The sequence below is a fragment of the Pteropus alecto genome, unplaced genomic scaffold (assembly GCF_000325575.1).
Source record: "Pteropus alecto unplaced genomic scaffold, ASM32557v1 scaffold106, whole genome shotgun sequence".
NCBI classification, from domain to species: domain Eukaryota; kingdom Metazoa; phylum Chordata; class Mammalia; order Chiroptera; family Pteropodidae; genus Pteropus; species Pteropus alecto.
Window position 1 is genome coordinate 18,997,793 of NW_006442103.1, and position 24,687 is coordinate 19,022,479.

The 24,687-nt window shown below is 42.4% G+C and overlaps 2 protein-coding genes across 3 annotated transcripts in view; one reads left to right on the forward strand and one right to left on the reverse strand.

Moving 5' to 3' along the window:
- Positions 1-393: 393 nt before the first annotated feature.
- Positions 394-20,991, forward strand: GABPB2 (GA binding protein transcription factor subunit beta 2). 2 transcript variants are annotated; one of them, XM_006919758.3, is made up of 9 exons: positions 396-979; positions 4,544-4,651; positions 5,953-6,120; positions 6,641-6,835; positions 8,782-8,920; positions 13,215-13,331; positions 15,177-15,362; positions 17,678-17,814; positions 17,964-20,991. In XM_006919758.3, exons 2-9 carry the CDS (start codon positions 4,544-4,546, stop codon positions 18,261-18,263), a joined length of 1,350 nt encoding a protein of 449 aa, XP_006919820.1. In that variant the 5' UTR covers positions 396-979; the 3' UTR covers positions 18,264-20,991. The 2 variants fall into 2 exon arrangements, with proteins under 2 accessions (XP_015450937.1, XP_006919820.1); XM_015595451.2 differs by lacking the exon at positions 13,215-13,331 and having other exon boundaries at positions 394-979.
- Positions 13,346-24,687, reverse strand: part of SEMA6C (semaphorin 6C) — a 28,072-nt gene continuing 16,730 nt past the window's right edge. Inside the window, exons 19-20 of the mRNA XM_025038476.1 lie at positions 22,969-23,059; positions 13,346-14,858 (exon numbers count right to left, since the gene is read on the reverse strand). Of these exons, the coding sequence (XP_024894244.1) occupies positions 14,774-14,858; positions 22,969-23,059 (176 nt within the window). The 3' untranslated portion in view covers positions 13,346-14,773. The remainder of the gene's footprint in view (positions 14,859-22,968; positions 23,060-24,687) is intronic.

Genomic DNA, 24,687 nt, shown 5'->3' on the forward strand with positions numbered 1-24,687 from the left:
TCAGAAAAGGGAGAAACACAAATCTTCCTCGTAGGTTTTGAAAAGCCCACTGTGGACGACAAAAGCCAAAATCTAACAAAGAATGGAGCAGTGATGTGTCCTTACTGTTTTTACTTATATTGGAAGGGTTTCTCTCCCGACTTCTTGCTGTCCTTAGTCAAGGCTATTGGTGGGTGGAGATGGGGATCAACGGTTCGGTAAAAAAAAAAAAAAATGCCTACATAGGTTTGCAAACTCATGCTCCACGCACTCCTGGGCCCCCCCAAAAGAAATGCTCCCGTCATTTGTTTCACGGCTGGCGCTGACAGCTTGGCTCTGGGGCCCTTACGTTCAGGCTGGAACTGGAACTGTGTCCGTCGGGCACGAGAGTTCAATTCTTGCGCAAAGCCAGAGACGTCCCAAACAGCTCCGCCCGAAGCTGAGACAGGGAGACGAGCTGTTCCCATCGATCCTAACGCCGGCCCGCCAAAAAGCGACCAAGAGGAAGCAGAACCGATGCAGAGTCCAATTTCTCTCCAGCGGTTCGCCTGGTTCTTGGCGCCAAAACCAACCACCGGGCCGTCCCCGGCCGGATCTACACGACACGTCAGCCACGTAACCGACAACCCTCCGCCTCGCTAAGTAGTCCGGCCTAGGATGTCTGGATACACGCTTTTTCACCGCAAAAGGCGTTCGGCGAAAAGCCAGCGAGCCTCGGGGGTGCATCCCCCCTCTGTTCGAATGGAAACGTGGGTCCTCTGATCATTTTCTCTTCACAGATCCCTCCGCCAGTCATGATATTCGCTGAGACTCCACTTCCGGGTCCGCCATTTTGTTGCCTCCATTTCTCCACGAGGGGGGGGTAAAGGCCCCCAAAATATGCATATATGAAAAGGCCAAAAAGTAACCGTCACTGACAGGGAGTCTTAACTAGAGAAGGAAACGGGACCAAACTGGCGGGCTCGGTCAAAGCGCAGCCGGCAGCGTCCCGGACGAGGAGGTGAGGGGGAAGAAGAGATGCGTGGACTCTGGGGGGCGTCAGGGCTGGCAGGGAGAGTGTTGCGAGGAGCTGCACCGCTGCCCAGCCCAGCCCCGAACTTCTGGGTGCAGACACGGCGGCGCCCCTCCACCAGAGCGGGGGCAGCTGGGGGAGGGGGACGAAGAGGAAGGGGATGCTGCTGGGAGGAAGGGGAGGGGACTGGGAGGAGGTGAGGAAGGGGGTGGGTGTAAGACCTGGGGCTGGGGAGCTGGACCGCAGGAAGCCAAGGCCACAGAGGTGACCACTAGAGGGCAGCGCGGGGCCCGGGCCGGGGGCTGCTCCCTGGGCTCGGACCTTGGCTCCCTGCCCCAAAGTTGACACTTTTTCCTGAAAGACGTTATATTGCTGGGAGGAACTGGAGGATTTGTGATAGAGGAGAAAATGGGGACTCAAAATTCTCTGGCCCCAGTAATGGCCTAAAGATTATTGGTGAGCTCGGTAAAGTGAACAAGAGCATTACGGCCCCGCCTCCAGTTCTTGCACAGTTGTTTGTACAGCTGGCGGCCGAGTGGGGACGTGTGCAAAGGAAAAAGGAAAAAAAAAGGTCAGACCATGGATTCTTCAATTCCAATTCTCCTTCCCGTTAGTTCTGTTTTTGCTCACACGTTAGCTCTGTCTATGCTCACACGTTTCCTAGAGCCAGCAGAGCTTCCCATTCCTCTTCCCCTTCCTCGAAGGTTCTCTCTTCCCCACCACACACCGCCTCCCGCCACACACACACACATCTATGGAAAAGGCCATTCTGTGGCTTACCTTCAACAATTTAACAACGTTTTTGGCCATCTGGGACCATATTTTCAACATACCATTTGACCTACCCAGTCCAGTAGAGGTGCTGGTAAGCATCTATTTTCATCCAGGCTTTGACAACAATGAAAGAACTGCCCCGCCCAAACTCATATCGACAAACGTAATTACTCTCTAATAATAGAGTACTTTGTTGTCAAGAGCTCAGGCACTTCATCCATTATTAAAACACGCTTACAGAAAGTGCTCGTGTGTGTTTGGCAGGGGGTGTGGGTGCTTTGTTATTTTGTTCATCTCCAAAGTCCTAGGAGGCAAGTTAGATCAGATTTTGTTTCTTCACTTTCTGAATAGGGAAAGTGGAGGTACATCCAGTAAGGGAGAATGTTTCCATTTGTTTTTAGTGATTAGGGAGCTCAGAAGTGCCTAGACTGTCTTGTCTTAGGCTACATCTCTTGTCTGGTGGATACCACCAGTGTTGACATAGGATACTGGCAGAATGGCACATAGTCCCCTCAAAATGCTGTAATTTTAAAAAGACATTTTACTTTTACTCAAGATAGATGCTTCAGGTTAACTTAAAAAAAAAAGTGACAGGATGGGGGAGAAAGAGCCTTGAAGAACACTTTTCTAGACCTTTTAATAACAGGTGATGACCATAACACCTTATTTACAGTCTAATCCTAAAGTTTATATCTTTGTATAGTAAGAAACTAAACTTTTCATGACCTAAAGAATTGAATGACAGATTTGGCTCAGTTGCCATTCAGTGGGACTGATACACAGATTCAAATATGATTAAAGAAATGTGATAAAGTTAACGTATATGTAAAAGCAGACTACAATGGAAAAAACTGCTCAGATATATTTTGCAAGAGTTCAGATACTGAAGACAGCAGTTTCAGTGAGATAAAATCAACTTATTTAAAGTATCTTGTTTTCCAGAAGTGCCACTTCCCAGGAATGTGAAGCAAACCAGATTTCTCCTTAAACAGATAACCTTAACCTTCAACTGAAGTTGAACTCTGTGTGTGTGTGTGTGTGTGTGTGTGGTAGAGAATAGAGCTGGAATTTCATTATGAAGATGGTTTAATCGTGCTTTGTGTCAGTATTTCTCAACGTCCTGTATGGGCATTTTTCCGTCTGCGATCAGTTATCGCAGAGATGTTAAGGTGTGATGATAGAACTTTTACATATAGTATAATTGGAGAAAATGTGAAGAAGTCATTTCTGACTATTGAACCACCTAGAACTTTGTTCTTGTTTTTAACTGTTAGTAATAAGATAATTAAATTGAAAGGCAGTTTTGATATTTTAAAAGGAAGATAGCCATGGAGAAAGATGAAGTATCCGTTTTCTGTAAGAATGTTTTGCTATCATTTTTTTCTCTAGGGTTTCATGAGTGATAAAACCTGACACTTAGCTCCCATTATAGAAGTTCACATCATTAAAATTCATCCTCTTCTCCCGAACATACTGTTCAGCGGGGCCCAGACTAGATCCTCGGCTAGATTTATTTTGAACAAACTCTCCTGGTGGTCCCCCTGGATACCCATGTTTGCCTAAAGTGCTCTATGATAGAGATTGGAAAATTAAATAACATAGTGACTGAATGATTTATCTAAACCAATGATTCTCAAATTTTCTGATTGAGGGCTCATTTATATTCTTAAAAATGATTGAAGACTCCAGTGTGTTATGTCTATTGATATTTACTGTTTTAGAAACTAATTTTTAAATGTTCATTAATTAAAATACAATAATATATTCATACATGTTAAGATAAATAATACATTTTTATGAAAAACATATCTTCCAAATTAAAGAAGTAGTGAGAAGAATGGCATTGTTTTAAATTTTTGCAAATCTCTTTAAGTTCTGGCTTAATAGAAGTTATTTTTTCATACCCACTTTTGTATTCAGTCTGTTGCAGTATGTACTTGGAGAAAGGGAGGAAAATTTTAGTGTTTTCAGGTCATTGTGGGTATTCTTTGATATACACAGAAACTCAACAAGTAGTAATTTCCTAAAAGTTAGTTGCAGTGAGGAATCTAAAACTATATTAATGAAATTTTGTACTCTGTTACCTTACAACCCATTGATCTGTCTTCACTTTGAATCTTTTTATTGGTGTATGATTTCATAACACGCATTAGTCATTTGAAAAGTATTGGTTCACCAAATTATGCAGATTATCCAAATGTTAGTACATTTTATTATACACTATAAAAAATTCACATAATTATCAACACAGATTTCATCGGAAAAGTTTGTCGTATGCTCATAGTGGTGGATATAGGTTTCCCAAAACTCTAATTTTTTGCTTGAAAGTTCCAATCATCATTGATAATTGGCAATAAATGCTGTTGATTGTTTTCCTTGAAGCAGAGGCTCACTGTTCTTTTTTGAAAAAATGTCTGCCGGATACCTGTGTCTCATTATCCTTGGTTCGTCTAGTCATCATTTCATGTAGCAGAATATTTCTTCCCGTGGTCGTGTCTAAGGGGTGAGATGCTGTTTTATCGATTCCTTAAGCCAGAAAGGTGATAATGAGCTACACATATTTCCAAAGTATTTTTCTGGACGGTGAAAATGAGGGTACTGTTGTTTAGGGCCTGAACCTTTTCCAAACATCTGATTGTGTTCGATGAGCTAGAAAGGAAGCACCAGGTAGTCACCGCGAGAAGCGTGGTCAAGTACAAGAGGCCTTCCAAAAACATGTGCAGCTTTCCTTGTGTGTGAGTTACAGCTTCCTGAAAACTTTTGTTTCTGTGCATAAAGATGTCTCTGGTGGACTTGGGGAAGAGGTTGCTAGAAGCAGCACGGAAAGGCCAGGATGATGAAGTGAGAACATTGATGGCAAATGGCGCCCCGTTCACCACAGACTGGGTAAGCTCTCTCGATTACTCCCAGCGTGTGTTATTACCAGTCTTTTTCTGAAAGGCTAAACAGACTTTATTGATTTCTCTTCACTCTCTTTCTCCCTCATTCTCCCCACAAGAGTTTAATTTTCTTTGTTTCATCTGAGTATGTGGTTTTCTTTTAGTTTTCTAATTAAAAGAGTCTCCTGTGGCTACATAGGTGGTAATTGTAAAGGTGTTAAATACTTGTGATTTTCCATAATGCTTTTTAGAGTATTTTCTAAAAGTTTAATTCTCCCTGGAGTGTCCTTGGGTTATAGGCTTCTGTAATTAGCTAGAAATTAAACATTTCTCTAAAATGTCCCGGTTAATAAGGAATAGTCTTAGCCATTTCGTTTCCTTTATCACTGTTAACCATTAAAGAGGAGGGTGTAATTTCATGAGCCGAGACAGCCAGCCTGGAGAGCAGAGTTTTGGGAGATCCAGGTCCAGGAGATGATGTGGGCTTGCTTGGCATCACAGATTTTGTAAGCATTGCCTAATTTTAACAATTCAGTGAGTAAGTGTTCTCTCTTCTGGGGCGATTAATTCATAACTTTAGAGGCCGGCAGATTCTTAGCACTTCACAAAAAGGGAGAAAGGAAACCTATGAGATGAGCATTCTATAAATAGACCTGAGAAGAGCATTGTGAATTAAATCCAGATAGGCAGCGAAGCTGAATATATGAAAAGCAAAGAATAAATGAAGTAGGCTTAAAATAAAGAGAAAGGAATGGCTCTCTGCCCAAAGCGGATGCTGATAACTCAGACAGGTTTACGTTGAGATATGTGGCTTATTGATGGTGACACACGTCGCTACCTTTTTATTGCCTCTTCATCAGTGTTTTTGCTTTGCTTTACTGTGGCAACAAACTTCTAGTCTCACTAATTAAATTGGCAGCCACATGCAACTTTCTAGTCCCTGCCCTTTCCTAAGAATTGTTTTGAACTTACCTTCCCTTCACTCTCGACTCAGAATGCTCTTGTCTGTCCTTTTTTTCTCCTTCTTTTAAGCTCTGCTTAAAATCATGTCATTTAGGACTCTTACCTGATAAATCCAGTTGATTTAAACCTGTTATACTTACCACTTACTTAATTCGTGGTATATTTATTTGCCCATTAGTATATTAATTTTTTAATTAAGTCATTTCTTCAGTGCTGACTGCCCAACCAGACTCTCCCTCCAGGGGCAGGAACCATAGAATTCACCTCTTATTCATTTGTTCCTCTCCAGTAACGATTTAGGAGTCTGCACCCAGTTAGCATTCAGTGGGTATTGTTTTCCCACAGCTTGGAACGTCACCCCTCCACCTTGCAGCCCAGTATGGCCATTATTCCACAGCAGAAGTGCTCCTTCGAGCAGGCGTCAGCAGGGATGCCCGAACCAAGGTGGACAGGACCCCCTTGCACATGGCGGCCGCTGATGGACACACGCACATCGTGGAACTTCTCGTTAGGGTAAAGCGAGAATCGTGTTGGGTCTGACACCCACCCCCCCTTTCTTACTTAAATGGGTGGTAGGAAGCTAGGTTGGGAAAGATTACGTTTAGGACAGTTTATAGAATTGAGTTGCATCTTTTTCAAGAGTAGTCGTGGCTATGAGGATTTTGTTTTGTAATCTTTTAAAAGCTAAACAGGCTTTATTGATTTTTCTTTATTCCTTTTCTGCAGGTGTTCTTTGCACTTATGCCTATTTTTTGAGACAATCAGCTCTGTTAATAAATGCAGCAAAAGTCTGTTCCGTTTTTCTCCCATCTGTTATAATTTCCCACTGACGTCCCTAGAAGACCCACATATTGAAGGCATTTTGTCTGTCAGCATTCAGGATCGTTTAGAAATGTTTTTCTCTTTGAGACGTCTTAAACGTGATCTAAATTTGAATATGCGTAATCTGGAAATCCTCCATAGTGGTGGCAGAATTTTGCACCTGTGCTACTGTAACCAATGTCCGTTTGAAAAACTTATTTTTCTGTGACAGAATGGTGCAGATGTGAATGCCAAGGACATGCTGAAGATGACAGCTTTGCACTGGGCCACCGAGCACCACCATCGAGATGTTGTAGAGCTGCTTATCAAATACGGAGCTGACGTCCATGCTTTTAGCAAGTTTGACAAATCTGCCTTTGACATAGCTCTGGAGAAAAACAATGCTGAGATTCTGGTCATCCTTCAGGTCTGGTTCTTTTTGATCCCAAGTCCACTTCAGTTGAAGTTAAGGATTTTTTTGTGGGTGTTGAATCAAAACTGAACTTTCCCTATCTTGTCAAAATAGCACTTCTAATATGCTCAATCTGTGACCCAGTGTAATTAGTATCTTTTTTAAAAATAATATTCTCTAAAGTCCTGAACTATTTATGGTGATCGAATAACAGTATTGGTGGCCAGTACAAAACAGGATTTAGAATGTTTTTTTCTCCGTGAAAATTTCTCTATGTTTTCTGAATGTATGTCAACTGATGTGAGACAATACAGAGCTCCAAAGCCTATGGAGTCATAAGGAAACCATCTCAGAATCAAAAGTTAGCTGTGATGACTTCACCCATGAATTTCTTAAGCCAGCACTTATATATCAGGGAATAACAGGATGCGGAATGCAAAGATTAATAGGCCATGGCCCTGTCCTTGGAGTATTTACAGCATGATGAAGTTTAAACGAAAAATAATGCATTGCAATACTCTGATGATGAACAAATTTCTAGCAGCCGTTAGGGGAGCACAGAGGAGGGAGTGTTAGTGGTGCTTGAGGCAAGCATTAGAGTGGACACAGAAACTGAACTGAGTTTTAAAGGAGAAGTAGGCAGAGAAGTGAGAAAATGATATCCTCGGCGAGCAAAAGAACACATCAAAGACACAGGTGTGAAAGGGCATGGACTGTTCAGGAAAGAGCAGGTAGCTCTGACTAGAGACTGAGCCAGGGAAATGGGGTTTGGGAGTGGCAGGAGCTGAGGCTGGAGAGTTGGGCTGCGTTCTCAATGTAGGGGTGTCGCATGGCATAGTTTGCACTATTTCGTGGGTAATGGGGATCCAGTAGAAGCTTTTAAATAGAGGGTTCATATAGTTGGACTTTTTTTAAGATGATAATTTGGAGTGTCATATGCAGACTGGAGAGAGGAGACTCGACACTAAAGAACCATTGTGACTTCCATGAGGCCAGGCGAGAGCCAGCGATGACTCGAGTGACAGAAGTGATACTGGGAACAGAAGAAGGGGTAGATTCAAGAAGGAATTTAACAGTAACCAGAGAATGGAGAGTTTGTTTCAAGCTGAAGCTCTTAGTCAAGGGGACAGTTATATATGAAAAATAGCCATTTCTGCTGCATTTTCAGTCGTTTGTTTGTTTGTCAGTTTGTTCGTTGGTTCTTACAGTTGCTCCCTCTAGGCTGTCATCCTCTTCAACTTCCAATCCCCTGTCTTCGGGTTCTTTCATCATTGGGGCTTTTTAAACAGTGACCATGTTTGTAGAAAATTGCTTCCGATAGTAAAAAGATAAAATGAAATAAAGATAAGCCTCTTTACACTGAAATTGCACAGACACACCTGAAGCAAAATGCAGCATGTGAAACTAGACTTGAAAATCTGGCCTTCATTTATTTGCCTGTTGTACATTCTCTGAGGAATTCTTCAGTGGCAGAATGAAGCAAGTAGTTGGGAAGAGCTCTGGAGAATATTCTTCTCTGTAGCCTCTCTGTGGGGACCTCCTGCTAGCACATCGACATGCGGATAATCGATCATAGAATATCAGTGCTGGAGATTACTTTTTAGACCGCCTCTCCCCTTTATTTTTCAAAAAAAAAAAAAAAAAACAAGATCCAGAGAGGTTAAGTGAATCATGTAGAAGTTTTTGCAAAGGATACACCTTTCTTTTTCTAAAGTAAAAATAAGCCTAGGAAAGCAACTTTACGTCTCTGTTGCCCTGGCCTAGGGCATGAGGTGGTGAGGCAGGGAGGGGATGATGGAGGGAGGCAGTGATCTTAATGAGAGCTCTGAGCTCCCTGGGGCTCTATATGCCAGAGCCCATTCTGCTTGATAGGGCATTGGGGGTCGGGGGTGCCCCTTCGGTCACCGTGTAACTAAGTTTAATAAGTGTTGCGACTCAGAAATCTCCATCTTGTTTTATAGGAAGCCATGCAGAATCAGGTGAATGCTCATCCCGAAAGAGCCAACCCTGTGACCGTGGCTACCCCGCTTGTCTTCACGTCAGGAGAAGTCGTCAGCCTTGCTAGCCTCGTGTCTTCAGCCAACACCAAAGCAACCTCAGGTAGTACTCCCATAGTATGGCATTCATTTTAGACTTAAAATGAACAGAACCCCAGATTTTCCCATGAGATTAATAGATACCCTGTCTGATACTTACTCCTTTATTAAACTATTTCCCAAATAGGAGATTTATAATAGATTTTAAAGCTAATGCACTTATCCTGTCTGGGGAAAGGATGATCATACATAGGGGTTATATGAGTGCTGACAGTATTAGAAGTAAAATATTTTACAGATTAATATGTTGAAAGATTATGTCTAACCCCAAAATGAAAATATAGGGGTGCTTCAGTATGGTACCACTAAGGAAAATAGTTAAATATCCATAGTCCAAAGCAGTAACAAAGCAGAAACATAAGTGGTTGTTGGAATACTGATGTGAAAGAGGTACGTGTGCTTATTTGACATGCGAGTCTCGATTTGTTTTTGAGAACATATATAACAACAAAATAGCAGAGAAAAGCACTCGATGTTGATCTTTTGAAACCTGTATGTTTTTAACAAAACCGTCAAACTAAAAAGGAGAAAACTCAGTTTGTTTCAAATATTTGTTTACAAATATTTGTTTTACAGCAAAGAAACTTGTGTCCTCTTTAAATAAATTTTCCAGCTGACTCTTGTTTTTTTCCGTTTCTGACTCATTTAAAAACAAGCAACTGTATTCCTAGTTTGTATAATCTCAAAGGAAGATGTTGAACGAGGTGTTATTGAGAGGCAGTGTGATACAATAGAAAGAGCACATACATATATACGTAGAATTGTGCATTCAGAACTGCGTTCAAATACTGATTTATGAGTTGATTAAATGATTGACTGTAGGAAAACTGCTTATTTCTCTAAGCCTTCTTTACTTATCTACAAAATTGAGATATAGTAGTATCCACTTTACGAGTTGTGAGACTTCGAGATGTTTTAGTTCCGTGTCCACTTCATAGCAGAGCTTCAATACCAGCCGCTAGTGTTAAGTGAAAACGAACTTCCCATTAAAGGTTGACTCCGTCATGCCCACAAGGGGGCAGTAGTGACCTTCATTTTATAGGCCATCAACTCTTAAAAATCACTGTGCTTTGCTTTCAGCTGAATGATTCCAAAAATTTAGCTTAAATATACGTGTATATGTAATCAGCACATTCACAGCCTTTTGGATTTGTTGTGGTTCAGGCCACATGGGCTAGAACAAGTGCTTTCATGATCTCAAAGTCTTTAGAGGCCAATAACGTTGCGTGTTCACAAACGCGCAAAAAGACCTAGGGTTGATCTTTAATCTAATTACCGAAATTCTCCAGAATAGTGAAAAGTCAAAGACGTTCAGGACAGAGATTCATAGCCTTAGCTCTTCCCATGGCCTATGTAATGTTTGCCATGTCGCTTTTGGCAAACCTACTCTCCTTTATCTCTTCTGTATGTTGACAACTGCAAATTGAAATTGCTAAACCATCCCATAATAGAGCTCATCTCCCCGGTGTTGTCTTAAGGAAGCAGTTCTTCCTAGCTCTCCTCTTTTAGGGGTTTGGCTTTATCAGTGCAGATAAAAGAAAGGAGAAAAGATGTGCAGCAAATTCAGGTTGTCTTATTCTTAGATTTTCTTTTCCAGAATAGTGGGCGGGCTTCTTGTTTCCCATCATCCAGTAATATTTTTAAGCATTAACTGAAAGTATCCTAGGATTATCACATTGGTGGATATTTTTGATACCAAAATCCAGATTACAAAGTTTGCTTTTCATTTTCCATTTGTGACTAAAGATATGAATCATCATAGTGCTACTAGCAAACTGCGGTGATTTGGGAAGACAGCCTAATTTAAACACTAATCAGGGTAAAACAAAGTTATGAAAATGAATTTCCTGCTTCTGTAGAGTCAAAAGATACGCTCCAAAGTCAAGTATAAACAGCTTTGTGTTGGTTCCTAGAGTACAGGCTCGGAATCTAATGAATTAGGATCTAATCTGGCCTCTGATGTTTACTAGCTGCATGACCTTGGGCAAGTTACTTAGTTTTTCTGGATCTAGTTTTCACTAAGTCATCGAGATTGTCTATACAATCACCTAAATCCTGGTCTGAAGAGTTTATATATATATATAAGCCACATTCTGAATAGGTACCAAGAGTTGTCACTGATAATGCTATTTCCCCTCCAAAAACAACAGTATCCATGCACATTTTACTGTATTTGATGTTGTGCCTTATATTGAGGAGAAAACAATTAACATTATTGAACAATGAAGTACTTTATTTTCCTGGAACTTGCTGAGATAAGTCTGAAGAGGTAATCTGCATAGTCTCTTTTCAGTTTCAACTGTGTCTATAAGAATACTGAACCTGATTTTTCACAAATGTTCTTCATTTTGCTATTGAGGGGAAGGCGGGTGAGTCATTATGTTGGAATCAAAGGGAGAGAGCCCTTAGGTTGGACTCATCATATGCTAAAAGTATATAATGCTTTTGTCATGAAGCAGTTGCTCCCAGCTCTTCTGTTCTCCTTTAGCTGGTGGCCTAGCTGATGTTCGGCCCACTTGGACCTTAATTACAACAGCCTTGCTGTGTGTGTGTGTGTGTGTGTGTGTGTGTGTGTGTGTGTGTGTGTGTGTGTGTGTACACTGTGGTAAAATAATAGCAGCCTTGATTTTTGATCGCTAGTGACTTACTGTACATATCGTCCAACCTCCACAAGGTGATATATATCTAAAAACCGCTTGTTTCTTATTTTTTTCATCGTGAGTTCTCACGTCAGTATTTGGTATGTCTGACTGAGCGATTGGAAGAGCGCACACTCAGCAGGGAGGTTAGGAGCTAGGACGGAGCTGGATCTTGCTGGCAGGAAGCCGCTGGCCAGACCTCGGCTCCTTTCTGGAGGTCAGCGTATCCCACCGTTTCAGACCACGTGGTTCCCTGCATGTTTTATGAGAGTTAGAATAAGTAGGGATAGCATCACGATGTCCACTTCATCCCCGCGCCCACAGTCACCCCCCAAAAGCTTAGGGAGGTTTGCTGCTGCGAGGAGCACCATTGCTCAAGGAATCTACCTTTCAAAGGAAAATCTGAAATTTAAGTTTATGAATGAGTTAGGTTACCTAGATTAATCGTACCAGAAAAGGATTCTTTGCTTTGTGGGAGGATTTATTATAAGGAGTGTTAAATAAGAGTTTCCCTAAATGTTTTACAGATAACTGACTTTTTGATAGAAGAAAGGCTGGGACAAATCTTTAAGTATAGATAGTGGTAAAATTTAAAAATTAAGAGCACATTTATAAAGAAGATAGGCATATGGGTAAGAGTCCAGTGAGGAGACAAAACTACATGGCGAATTGTATAATTTTATTTTATATATGTCTATATAATCTCTAAACTTGTATGTGTAATTGATGAAGAATTACTAGTTAGTAAGAGTGAACTAACTACAAAGAGGTATGGAGAACCCTAAAGAACACAGGACTAGTCGATATAGGGAGCAGCCGCAGCCACTACTTCTATATGACAAAACTTAATCGAATGCTAGCTGACAAGTAGTGATTATAGGATCCAGCTTCGGTATCACAAGGCAAGGCAGGGAAGGGTGGAATTGGAGCACAAAGGCTCCAAAAATTTACAACTGGCACAATAAGTATCTTGGAAATAGGAAAACATTAGTAATTCATTTTATAGACTATTTATGGAAAACTCTTGAGTGATGCTTTGGGTTCATAAAGTTGGGCATACGTGCTGCCAGATCTAATGCACACCCCTCTTGGAACTGAGCTGTGAGAACAGCAGGCAAAATACAAGACGAAAAGGTTACGAACAAAGTTTTTTTAAAAAGCGCATCATGACACAAGTAGATGATTGGTTTTTAGCGCTAATCGATTGTACTACCCTTTGACCTTCAGTATGTGAAATGCCAGGTTGTTCACTGTCTTCACACCAGAGGTCAGTCTGAGCCTTCCTGGCTGTCAGCGATGACTAGAGGTCATGGGCTGAGCAGAGCCCCTGCGGCCCGGCCCCAGCCCGGGAGCGGGCGGCTCTGGGTCTGTCAGCTGCTAACGCTCTGCACTGGCACTGGCGGTGCCGAGAGTGAGCGGCTGGGAGTGTCTGTGGCCCTACACCAAGCGAGCTACTGGAGTCCACTTTAAAAGGAGAACGTCTTAAACCTTAAAAGAGCTTAACGCCGTGCTAATTGGTTCATATTGGTTTGTATTAGAGAGCGAGATTAAGTAAGGACATAAGAATGAAAAGCAGAGGTTTTGATTTACTAAGCCATTTTTAGCTCATCTCAATTTGTTCTCTCCACTCGACCTCATTTGCCTTTTTTACCGAAATAGGTGCCCCCCATGCCTCCTCAGCAGTGCGCCTCTCAAATTCCACCACCTCAGTGCTGGCCACCCTCGCAGCCCTGGCCGAGGCATCAGCCCCCCTCTCTAACTCACACAGAGCCACAGGTAGGTGAGGGAGGTCTGCTGGGCCAATCACTGTTTCTCCTCTTGTTGTTAAATCTCCAGCAGATTGAATTTGCACGAAATATTAAAGAATTACGGTTAATTAAAGATGACTAGGAAGAAGGGATGCAGTGTCCTTGAGCATCAGAAAGAAAAATCACTACGTCATATAATCAGACAGCTGAATAATACCAGAGGATGACTAAGTTACTCCTTTGTATTTTCGCAGTTTCAAGTTTGTCTGCCCTGACTTCAGTTGCTTCAGATTGAAATATTTAGTCTTAATTAGCAGATTTTTTGGAAATACTCTGTGTTGTGTTTTGACTGATGCTATTGTAGAATGATTCAGAGTAGCCGCTTGGATGTCTTGCAATAAAGCATCAAATACATGGGACAGCCACCTCTCCCATTGTCATACCCTGTGGACTTCAGGTTTGCTTGGTTTGTTTTTACTGGAAGTAAAAGTTATTTTGGCATTTCCAATGGAAGTGAGCGGGTATATGGTGAATAGTGAGTACCCTTCTGACACTTAAAACGGAAAGGTTCGAGGTCACTTAGCCAGAGATAGCTATCTACGGAGAAAAGGCTCAGGGCTTCATTCAAGTGGAGCCTAGTAGTTGTACGTAGGGCTAAAGAGTCATCTAGCAATCTTTCTGGAACTCTCTGGCAGTCTCCATCATAAATAAAGGCAGGTTCTGATTTCTTTCTACCATTGACATTTGGGTGGTGAGAACATCCCTCCAAGCCCGTTTTTCTGACTGGGTGCAGTCATAAAGATCTCTGCTCAGACGTGGAGGGTGAGCGGCGTGGCAGAGGGGAGCAGTATGTCCAACTCGTGCTTGTTATTCTTTTGATTTGCTCTTTGATCTTGGATAAATCGGTTCTTCAGGTCTCGGTTTCCACGTTTCTGGCATATTGGTTAGAGTAAATTATCTGTCGAGGTCCTTTCAGCTGTGACACTTAACCAGTTCCTTGTTTCTGAGTGTGAATGCTCCGCTTCCATTGAACCACGTGAACGTGTGTCATGTGGACAGTCCCCACCCCACTATTGCGGAGTTCTGCTTGTGACTCTTCAGAAAGAGGAGTTTATAGTGGTAGGAACCGTATCTCCTGCTGGTTACTGGGGATATTGACTAACCAAACTGAAAATCTTGACTCAACCTAATACATATATAAATCTCTTAGAGAGGTAGCTGGCACAAAGTAAGTAGTCAGTGTTACTTGTTATTAATATTGTTGATCTGTCAGGTGAGAGAAGCCACCTACCATTTTTGTCTATCAAGACTTCCTCAGGCTTTGACTACTTAACATATTGTTTTGTTAATTCAGTATTAAATGCCTCGATTTCCTTAGAGAAATAGATTTAGTCTGATTTATTGCTATTTCTCTAAGCTCCGTAGATTTATTTAGACTCTTAAGATGCTTCCTGAAAAAGAGTTCGAAGATCAAATATGTTGGGGAAACTCAGCATACTGTATCCCCTGCCAGAGAGTCACAGTGCTCATCAGCCTTGGGAGTCTCTGATACTTCCTACAAAGCAAACAGAAAAGTTTAAGCATGTTTAAACCAGCATTTTGAAAGTGTGTTTTTACATAGAACCCATCTTTAGTGAAAGCTACTAACATCTCAGTGAAGACGTTTTAGAAAATACTGTTTTAATGCATTCCTTATTTTCGTTTCTGCTCTGACTTAGCATTATTCATAAGAGCTTGTTTTTGTGTACTGTTGAATCTAACTTTTTTTTCAAGTTTTCTTATTCCTGATATTATCAATTTCAAGAAGACTGAAATTGCTATGCTCCAATTTTTTAAAAAGCTGAAATTTTAAATTTACTTTCATCATCTCTAGTTAATTCAGAGGAAATCATAGAAGGAAACTCTGTTGACCCATCAGTCCAACAAGTGGTGGGGAGTGGAGGCCAGAGGGTCATCACCATAGTGACGGATGGCGTCCCCTTGGGCAACATCCAAACTGCAATCCCTGCTGGAGGCATTGGCCAGCCATTTATTGTAACCATGCAAGATGGACAGCAAGGTGAGTTATCCCATTGGACAGTAGTGTGTTAAGAGATATCTTAGACCCTCAACTGTCCTCCAGAAATGAGGCATTAAGGGGATGCGAGAATGCCAGGTACCACATGGGGCAAAGAAGGTCTGAAAAAGAAAGAAACAGGTTGGCAAAGGCTTTTTCCCTAATATATTTACAATTTGTGAGTAAAAACCAATAATCTGGTTGAAAGAGCAAATAATATGAACCAGTACTTCACAGAAAAGAAAATCCTGATGGTTCTTAAAAATATGATAATATGTTCAGCCTACTTTATTCGTAGCAAGAGAAATGTAATTAAATATTGCACTGAGATGCCATTATTCCACTACATTGTCAAAGGTGTGGAAAAACAGGCGCTCTTATAAATCGCTCATGAGAGTGTAAATTAATTAATTAATGCACCCTCTGAAGAGCAAATTGGCAATGTCTATCACTAATAAAGATACACTTACCTTTTGGCTAAAAAGTTCTTTATCTCTGAATTCATATTCACACACACACAAATGACATGTACTAAGTTATTCATTTTGGAATTATCTGTTATCATCAAAGATTAAAAGAACTTAAGGAAAAAAAAAAAGAACCCAAGTATATGTCAGTAGGGAGCTGGTTAAATAAATCATGGTACACCCATACAGTGAAGTACTCTGCAGCTGTGAAGACGGTGAGGAAGCTCCCTCTGGACCGGCGTGGTCTGAGCTCCAAAATAGATTGCTAAGCGACAAGAGCAAGGTTCAGGACAGTGTGTAGATTATACATTTTTAAAAGGGGGAAACGTGTATTTGCTGATATATGCATGAACTTTGCTATCTCTGGAAAAACATTCAAGAACAACACTGATAACATTGGTTGCTTCGGGGGAGGACACCTGAGTGGCTGGAGATGGATAGGAGGCTTTTCACTGTGTGCGCTTTTATAGATTTTAATTATTGAACCATGTGAATGTATTATGTATTCAAAAAATGTATAAGTAAATTTTTTTGAAAAGAGAAAGAAACTATTCATTACAACTTCATTCCTTAAAAATATTGGAGATTGAAAAGCGGAGGGTTGGTATAATTGCCTGTATTACCAAAATGTTGACTTGGCTTAAATAATTATGGAGACTTTATAATTTTCAGATTATTTGAATTGATGGATCTTTGCAATATGAGAAGAAAGGAGGAATTAAACCTTTATAAATCCAAGCTCTGGTATCATAAATTCTTGTTGATCGTATTTGGAAAATAAAAACCCTCATGCTATTCTTATATCCACAGCCACCTCCCTAACCCTATTCCTAACGCCTGGCAGCCACTAACTCATATCTGTCCTCTGTCTCTATGCTTTTGTCATTTAAAGAATGTTATAGAAAAGGAATCATATAGTATGTAACCTTTTGAGATTGGCTTTTTTCTCTCAGCATAATTCCCGTAAGATCCTTCCAAGTTGTTGTTTGTCTCAATAGTTCATTCCTTTTCACTGCTGAGTAGTATTCTGTGGTATGGATGTACCACAGTTTGTTTAACCATTCATTCTTCATTGGAGAACATTTAAGTTGTCTCCAGTTTGGACTGTCTGAACAGAGCTGTTATGAATGATCACATATAGGTTTTGTGGGAACATCACTTTTCAGTTCTCTGATATAAACGCCCAAAAGTGCAGTTGCTGGGTCGTATGGGAAGTGCATGTTTCATTTTTGTAAGAAATTTCCAAACTATTTTCTAGATTAACTGTACCACTTTACATTCCCACCAGCAATTTATGAATCCAGTTTCTCCACATCCTCTCCAGCATTTGGTGTTTTCACTATTTTTTACCTTGTTTGACATTCTAGTAGGTGTGGAGTGTGTTGTATTCTTATGTGTGCTGATCCTTCTCTCATCTATGAGAAGATAAATAATTAAATTAGATACAGTTAATGGCAAACTGCTTTCATAAGAGGTTTCTCAAAAATCTTGTATAAGGACATCAGGCCTTCTTTAGATAAATTTGTCCTGCAGAATTGTAAGCCAGTTGGTTCTAGCTTCTGACCTAGAGTCAGACATCTCTATCTACGAGCCTCAGACCTGGCTCCTAATTGCGTGACTTCCAGATCTGCAGATTTTTGCCCTTCTTTTCAGAGGCCTTCTCAGTGCCTCTCTAATCCTTTCTGTTTCTCTTTGCAGGGCCATGCCCTACCTGTTGATTCTAAAATCCAAAGGGATGTGAAAAAAACGATATCAGAATATATTTCAATTTATTTTCTAATTTGAAGCAAGCAAAACCTCTTTGTTTTCCAATGTATTCATCTCCTCCAATTGGTGTCCTTTGGCTTGTAGTTCTAACTGTACCTGCTGGTCAGGTTGCAGAGGAGACTGTAATTGAAGAAGAAGATGAAGATGAAGAAGCAGAGAAGTTGCCATTGACTAAGAAACCAAGGATCGAAGAGATGACAAACAGCGTGGAGGAAAGCAAGGTAATGTTTTTAGCAGCGCGGAGAGGAGAGAAGGGAGGATTCGAAAGCCATAACTGCTAAGGCCTGAGCCCGTCTTTACCTTTTGTCTCCTCTCTGGATAATCTGTGATCGAGTGTTGTTACCAGTGGTGACATGGTTTACTTTTATAGGAAGGCACTGAGCGAGAGCTGCTACAGCAGCAGCTCCAGGAGGCCAACAGAAGAGCCCAAGAGTACCGGCACCAGCTCCTGAAGAAGGAGCAGGAGGCCGAGCAGTACCGCCTCCAGCTGGAGGCCATGGCCAGACAACCGCCCAATGGCGTCGATTTCGCCGTAGTGGAAGAGGTGGCTGAGGTCGATGCCGTAGTGGTCACAGACGGGGAGACGGAGGAGAGAGAGACGGAAGTGACTGGAGCAGGAGGGACCACCAAGCCTCGCGGGGGAGTTTCCATGGAAACTGTTTCATCTTAACGTACAAGGGCCACAATTTGTACTGTGTCCATCTTTTTCCTCTTTTTAAAAGAAAATACAGAGGACAAACACCGCGTAAAAGCTAAGGATGTCCTTAAGAAGAAAACTATAGCAGCGTCGAATGCTTATGCTCAGGAAGGCTCTCTGTGCAACTGGAAAAATCAAAGCCAAATTTAGGGAGCACTTCTGAGGGCCAAAGAATAGGGACCAGATTTCTCAGCTACGTCACTGCTTTGAGCATAGAGGTAAAAGAATGCCGTGTGCTGTAGACTGATTGTTTTTTAAATAACTGACTTTCTATCAGAAGATTTTACTGTCAAAAGTTTTTGAGAAAACATTCCTAACGCGGACACACCCAGGGCCTTTAATAGCTGCACCATCAAGTGACCTGAAAACTTGCCTTAGATTCATGATATGTGTCTGTTAGAGAAGACACTAGTTGGGAGCAGGGCTAGGAGCGAGTTCAGGTAAAGAGAAAGGAATATGTTTTGCTTCCAATGGAGCAGGCGCTTCCTACCATCCTGAGTTCATTTCACTGAAAAGAAATCTGTGATTGCCTGACTAAATTTGCATCCATTGTGTCCATAGCTCAGATGCCAGTTTAAGAAACTGAAATGTAATTTTTAAAAACTGGAAAGGAAAGAAAACTTGTTTATGTGGGAGAAGTGTATAAAAACCCAGAACCCTCCGGGCTGCACTTTCACAATGCTGGAACGGAGCCAGAAAGAGGCTGCTGGGGTTAGGAAACAATCTGGTGTTGAGATACAAACTTTGTTCTGGCTGGATTTTATGAAACGGCAGTCAGCATGGCGGTCTGTCAGCAGAACAACTTGCTTCCAGTTATTTACGTCATGTCAAGCTTTAATATCAACTCTTTAATTTGTAAAATTTGTTGTTTTCTAAGCGTGCCTTTCTGTGGAGCTTATGTGATATCCCCTTATATGAAGAAGGGGCTTAGGAGAGCTGAGTGCCGTGAGGATGCTGCATAGTTCTCTTGTCCTTTGACCTGGAGTGAGCAGATGGCTCTGCTTCCTTAAGGGAAGACCTTGTGCCTTATAGGTGCTCAGTGTTGGGGAGCAAAGGCTGTGAGAACCAAGGAGTCTGGCCAGATACTTCGTCTGCCTCACTCCCTTCTCTCCCGCTACGCCTGCTCCCTTTGCCTAGACATTTTTGGAAAGTGTTTCATTGCTGGGTTTTCTTCGTGTGCCAGCTTGGAGTTTTATCAAAAGAAAGGGAACTATGGATGGAGAGGAAAAGGTCGTGGAGAAGTTACATTATGGAGGTTGTTGCCTTTGAAATTTGGCCCTCATCGTTCTTGACTTGCCTGCTTGCTTTGCTGTAAATGAGAAGAAGAAACCAGAGGGAGATGTGCCAAGTAAACATCTGAATGACTGTTTAGAATATGGTTTTCTTAATTAGCGATCATGGGGAAAGCATACATTTTTAATTTGGTATAAAACTTGACAGTTAACGTGGTTCTATTTACCTTGATTAGTGAAGTAATTTGCCGCAGTTTTCCAGAGGTGAAAAATTATTTGGGGCTCAAAATAGACTGAAAACAGAACTCCCCGAACCAAGTTTAACAAACAGGATTGGCTGTTAGAGGCCTGTAGGCAAAAATTTCAGTTTTGAAATTAATTTTGACTACTGGCCACCTTAGCTGGGTTTTGTCTGTTGACTTGAGGACTCCGGGCTGTTGGGGATGACAGAGAAATGCAGTGGGGGAGCCCAAGTGGGGTGACGGTGAAACTGTGGTCTTTGCTCTCACATCAGCCTGTTTCTGTTCGTGATTTTTTTCCCCGAGTCCTTTTGAGAACCAGGTGCTAACAATAAGCTGCTGTCATGTGCCATTTCAGAGACTTGGCTTACCTGCAGATGGACCAGGTGTCATTTTAGATGTTTCGTTTATGTTCTTGGTGTCTCTGTCAACTTTAATTCCTTTTTTTTTTTTCTTTTTTGTTAAGGGGGTGGGGGTTAACACTGCAGAAGGTACCCAGGCCCCTCCACCTCCTTCTCCAGGGTGGCCTCTGGCTGGGGGTGAAGAGTTCCCATCCAGCATTCCATTTTGAGCACACTGAGTCCCAACCATTTTGGGGAGCTGTTTATCAGTTGTTTCTCCTTCTGCAGGAGGCTGCCATTCCCACCCAGAAAAAACTCTAGTACAGCCCAGGTCATTTTTGACGATGGGCTCTCTGAGACCAGCAGTTAAAGGACGGGTTGGGGTTAAGGAGAGGGAGAAGGGAGATAGATGTCTGGAGAAAGATGAGTACCAAAAAGATTTTTGTTCTTATTTACTCTTAAGAGACCTTCTAGCATCCCAGAAGAGAGAAGAAGGCTTTGGTCTCCAGGTGTTTTGCCGTGGAGAGAATGGCAAGTCAGCACCTCCCGGAGTAGTTAGAAGTTTACATTTTAAATCAGGAATGGCAGTGCCCTTGTATGATTTTGCATTTCTTTCTGGATCAGCCATGGAAGTTGGGACAGTGTGGCTGGTCTTCTGGGTTGGGGGCTTCGAGCTGGCTTCTCGGCAAGGTTGGATGACAGAATCAGATAGACGAGTGCTTCAGAGTTGGTGCTCGAGCAGGGGGACCCGGGTCCTGGGGTGGCTGCCTTCTTAAAATAAAGCTGCCTTAATGATATCAGTATTAACGTAGGATCTTCAGACCCTACCTTTGCATTTTATCTACAGCCTTCCCCCAAAAAAGAGAGAAAAAATAAACTTTATTATCTCTGTTCTTGTTCCTGGCTTCAGGGAATTACTTACAAATGTCTAAGTGTACAGTCCCTTCCTGTCACTACCTCTGTGGGATCTCTTCATTGCAACGCCAGAGTTGAGGTCTCGTCACTGAAATGTGGGAGAACTTGGCTTTAGGTTTTCAGAGTTCCGAACTCAGTGCCTTAAAGGACGTTCTTTTTCTCTGTCCGATCTGTGTTGTTATTTCTGGCTTTGCCGGTCTCCCTTCTTCACTTGTAATGTTAGGAGTATATGGCATACGAAATTATTTTTTCTCCCTTATACCGATGTAAAAGAGATGAATTTACCAGAGTACTCTCTGGGGGAAGTCGTGTTGCGTGACCAGGGCATGTTAATGCCCCTTCGCTGGGTGTATGTTTGCGTGTGTGTTTGTAAATACATATGGATTTTCCCACTTTCTGTTTGTTTGGGGTTCAACTCTGGTATAACCTGGAAATGTTTTTATTTCATTAAACACATGAGAGAGGGTTTCTTTGCATTCACTGAACGGGCTGAGGAAGAAAAAGCATTGCGTTGGCCCTTCCGTGAGAGGTGTGCTCTCACAGGCCGTGATGGGGACTGAGGCGTGAGCCCCCAGGGAGCCCAGTGCTGGCGTTCCGGCGGCTTCATTAGCGTGTGGCGCGATGACACCACGTAAGCCGAAGGACGGGCAGAGTCGGGGCAGCGATGGCACGGCCCTTCCACGCTACCAGCCTCCTCTGCGCTCCTGTGGCAGCTCTTTTGACTGGTATTTGTACAGTTTCCTACACCTCTGAACAGGAGGGAAAGCCCAGATAAAGCACCGTGGCAGAAGGAGCGGACGTTCTGTACATCTGCTCTCCCTGTCTAGAAATCTCATTCTTTTGAGAGTGTTCATTCTGAGAAAGCTTGTGCGACCCTCTCCTGACAGATATGGGCCAGCAGAGCTAGAGTTGAGGCATATACTGAGCTCTTCCCAGGAGTTGAACGTTGAGTGGGAATCAGTTTTTATTCCAGTTTATTGGAGAATGGCCCTTGTTCCCTACTCCTAGTGCAGACATCTGCGTGTGGCCGGAGAAGGGGCTTGAGAATGGAATACACGTCAAGACCAGCTGTGCGCCGCTCCGGGCTCTTACCTCTCTCCATGCTATGTTCTCCTCCTGACTTAGTATTCTATTTTCTATGCCAATATATTGAGCAAAAAAGAATATGAATTTGAATTAAGTAGCTTTGAGCCTCTAGTACTGCTTTTTTTTTTTTTTTTTTTTTTTTTTTTGGCCTCTCCAGGGTTAGGGGGTGGGGTGACATTCCTAGACTCTACAGTAGCAATTTGGCTTGTTAATGGCAGGAAATTGTGATTCTCTATCTCCCTCTCCCCTCCCTCTTTCCCCTCTAACAACTTCTGCTTCTGTGACCCAGTTGTTCTTATCTCCTCGAGTCTTTCCCAGAAACTAGAACTCAATTAGTAGGTCATTTCCATCTGTGGGCCTTGTCTTTCCTTTTCCCCTCCCCTCCATCCCTACCACGTATTTTCTGTTTATTCTGATGTGGTTTGTTTCTGAGAATTAATTAGGTCACACCCCGTATCCTGTGCTTCCTAGCTGGTTTCAGGCATCTCGCTCTATCAACAATGATGATAGCAGCTCCCTTCTCTGGCTTTGCCCTGTACACTGTCCTTCTGCCAAGGCCATTCCTGTTGGGGTCTGGGTGTGGGGAGTAAGAGTGTGGGTGGGGTGCCTAGACGCTTCCCAAAACATCCTCAGTTTTTCAGGTTGTCTGACAGCTTTATGTACAGTATGTTGTAGGAAACCTTTCTTTTTTATGTAGGATTTTTAATATAATAAGGTTTGATTCTGATGAGCAAGTTTGTGTGTTTATAGGCGTGTGAGTGAGCGTTTGTGTGTATATACACCTATACAGATCTATATTATATATACAATTTTTGTACTATCATTTAAAATAAAGATATTTCTTAATAAAATATCAAAGTCTTACCATTTCAGGGTGTCATCGAAAATGTTTCCATCTTGCCAATCGGAGATAAACCTCAGTACGGTCACATGCTCCTTAGCAACAGGGAGACGTCCTGAGAAATACATCGTTAGGCAGTTTTATTGTGGGAACAGCACACAGCACACGCGCACAAACCTAGATGGTCTAGCCTGCTACACCCTAGAGTCCTGGGCTCCCAGCCTGCACAGCACGTCACTGCACTGAGTACTACAAGCAACTGGAACAACGGTGAGTATTTGTGTATCTAGATATAGAAAAGGTCCAGTAAAAATGGGCGTAAAAGATATAAGATGGAACACCTGCATAGGGCGCTCACCATGCAGGGACCTGCAGGACTGGAGGTCGCTCAGGTGAGTCAGCGAGTGAGCGTGAGGGGATGTGAAGGCCTGGGATGCACCGCGCTCTACCGAAGACTATGCACACCGTACAGTCAGGCTACGCTAGATTTACAAAACATTAAATCAGGCACAAGAGAAAGTGATGCAATCGAGAGACGCAGTGAACACAAGATGCATGAGGCTGCCACAGCGGAACGTGGCACACTGTTGTATGGCAACCTTTTTTTTATAAGTAGAGTACATTCTAAACAATAAAAAATATAGTAAACACATGAACCAGTAACAGTAGTTTATTATTATCAAATAGTACGTACTGTACATAATTGTACTGCTATACTTTTATACGGCTGGCAGCGCAGTTGGCTCATAGCATCGTGACAAACGTAATTCCTTGCACTGCGACATTACGACGACTGCAGTGTCACTGGGTGATAGAAATGTCCCAGCTCCATTATGATCTTATGGGAGTCGTGTATGCAGCCCGTTGTTAAGTGAAACATCATTACGTGAGCACGACTGTCCTAAGTCTCCCCTTCCAACTGAGCCACCGAGGGCAGAGTGGCGGGGCCTGGCGGGGAGGTCCTTCTTCCCCGGTGGGGTGGCTTCTAACCCAGTCACACTGCCTTTTCCTTACTGGCTCCTCCTCAGTTGGTACTCTTAACAGGCAGAGCAAGTTTGGGTAAGAAGTGAAGTGAGAATGGAGAGAGCTTTTGATTGTCTTGTTAAATTTACATCTTCCCCCTTCTCTCATCCCACACTCCCTCCCCTAAAAGCAAACAACCGAGAGGGAACAGTAGATTCTGTGCCTTGTGTGGGAGTAAAGTCAATGCTGAGATCCAGGGGGAAGAAGCATCAGGCTCAGCAAGGCTTGGAAATAATGGATTCGCTCCGCTGGCTTCTCAGCTATTGTTAGTAAGGTGCTTGTTGCCATCTCGGTCCAGTCCAGCACACACTTACTGAGTAAGCGCGAGTAGCAGTCTGTTTGTGCACACACCCCATTGACAGATAGGGTTGAGTAGCCCCATCTGGCTGGATGGATCCCCATATAGTGTACTGTGTTCTCCAAAGCTGCTCCATTGGCAATAAGGATGCCTTTCTTCTTACATAAAGGAGGGTTATACCAAGGTCAAGGACATAAAAGTACCTGTGTTCAACAACTAGACTCTCTACCCAAGTCGACACCTCGGAAACTGAACACTTGCCATGTACTAGGCTGCGTGCAGATAGTCGCTTTTTGGTAAATACATATCAACAAGTACTGTGTACATATTAATTATAAGGTGCTTCTGGTCTGGCAGGTTCCTCATAAGTGTATATACGATCTTTGCTGAGAGAAGAGCAAGTACTTGAGCCTTTTTTTTTT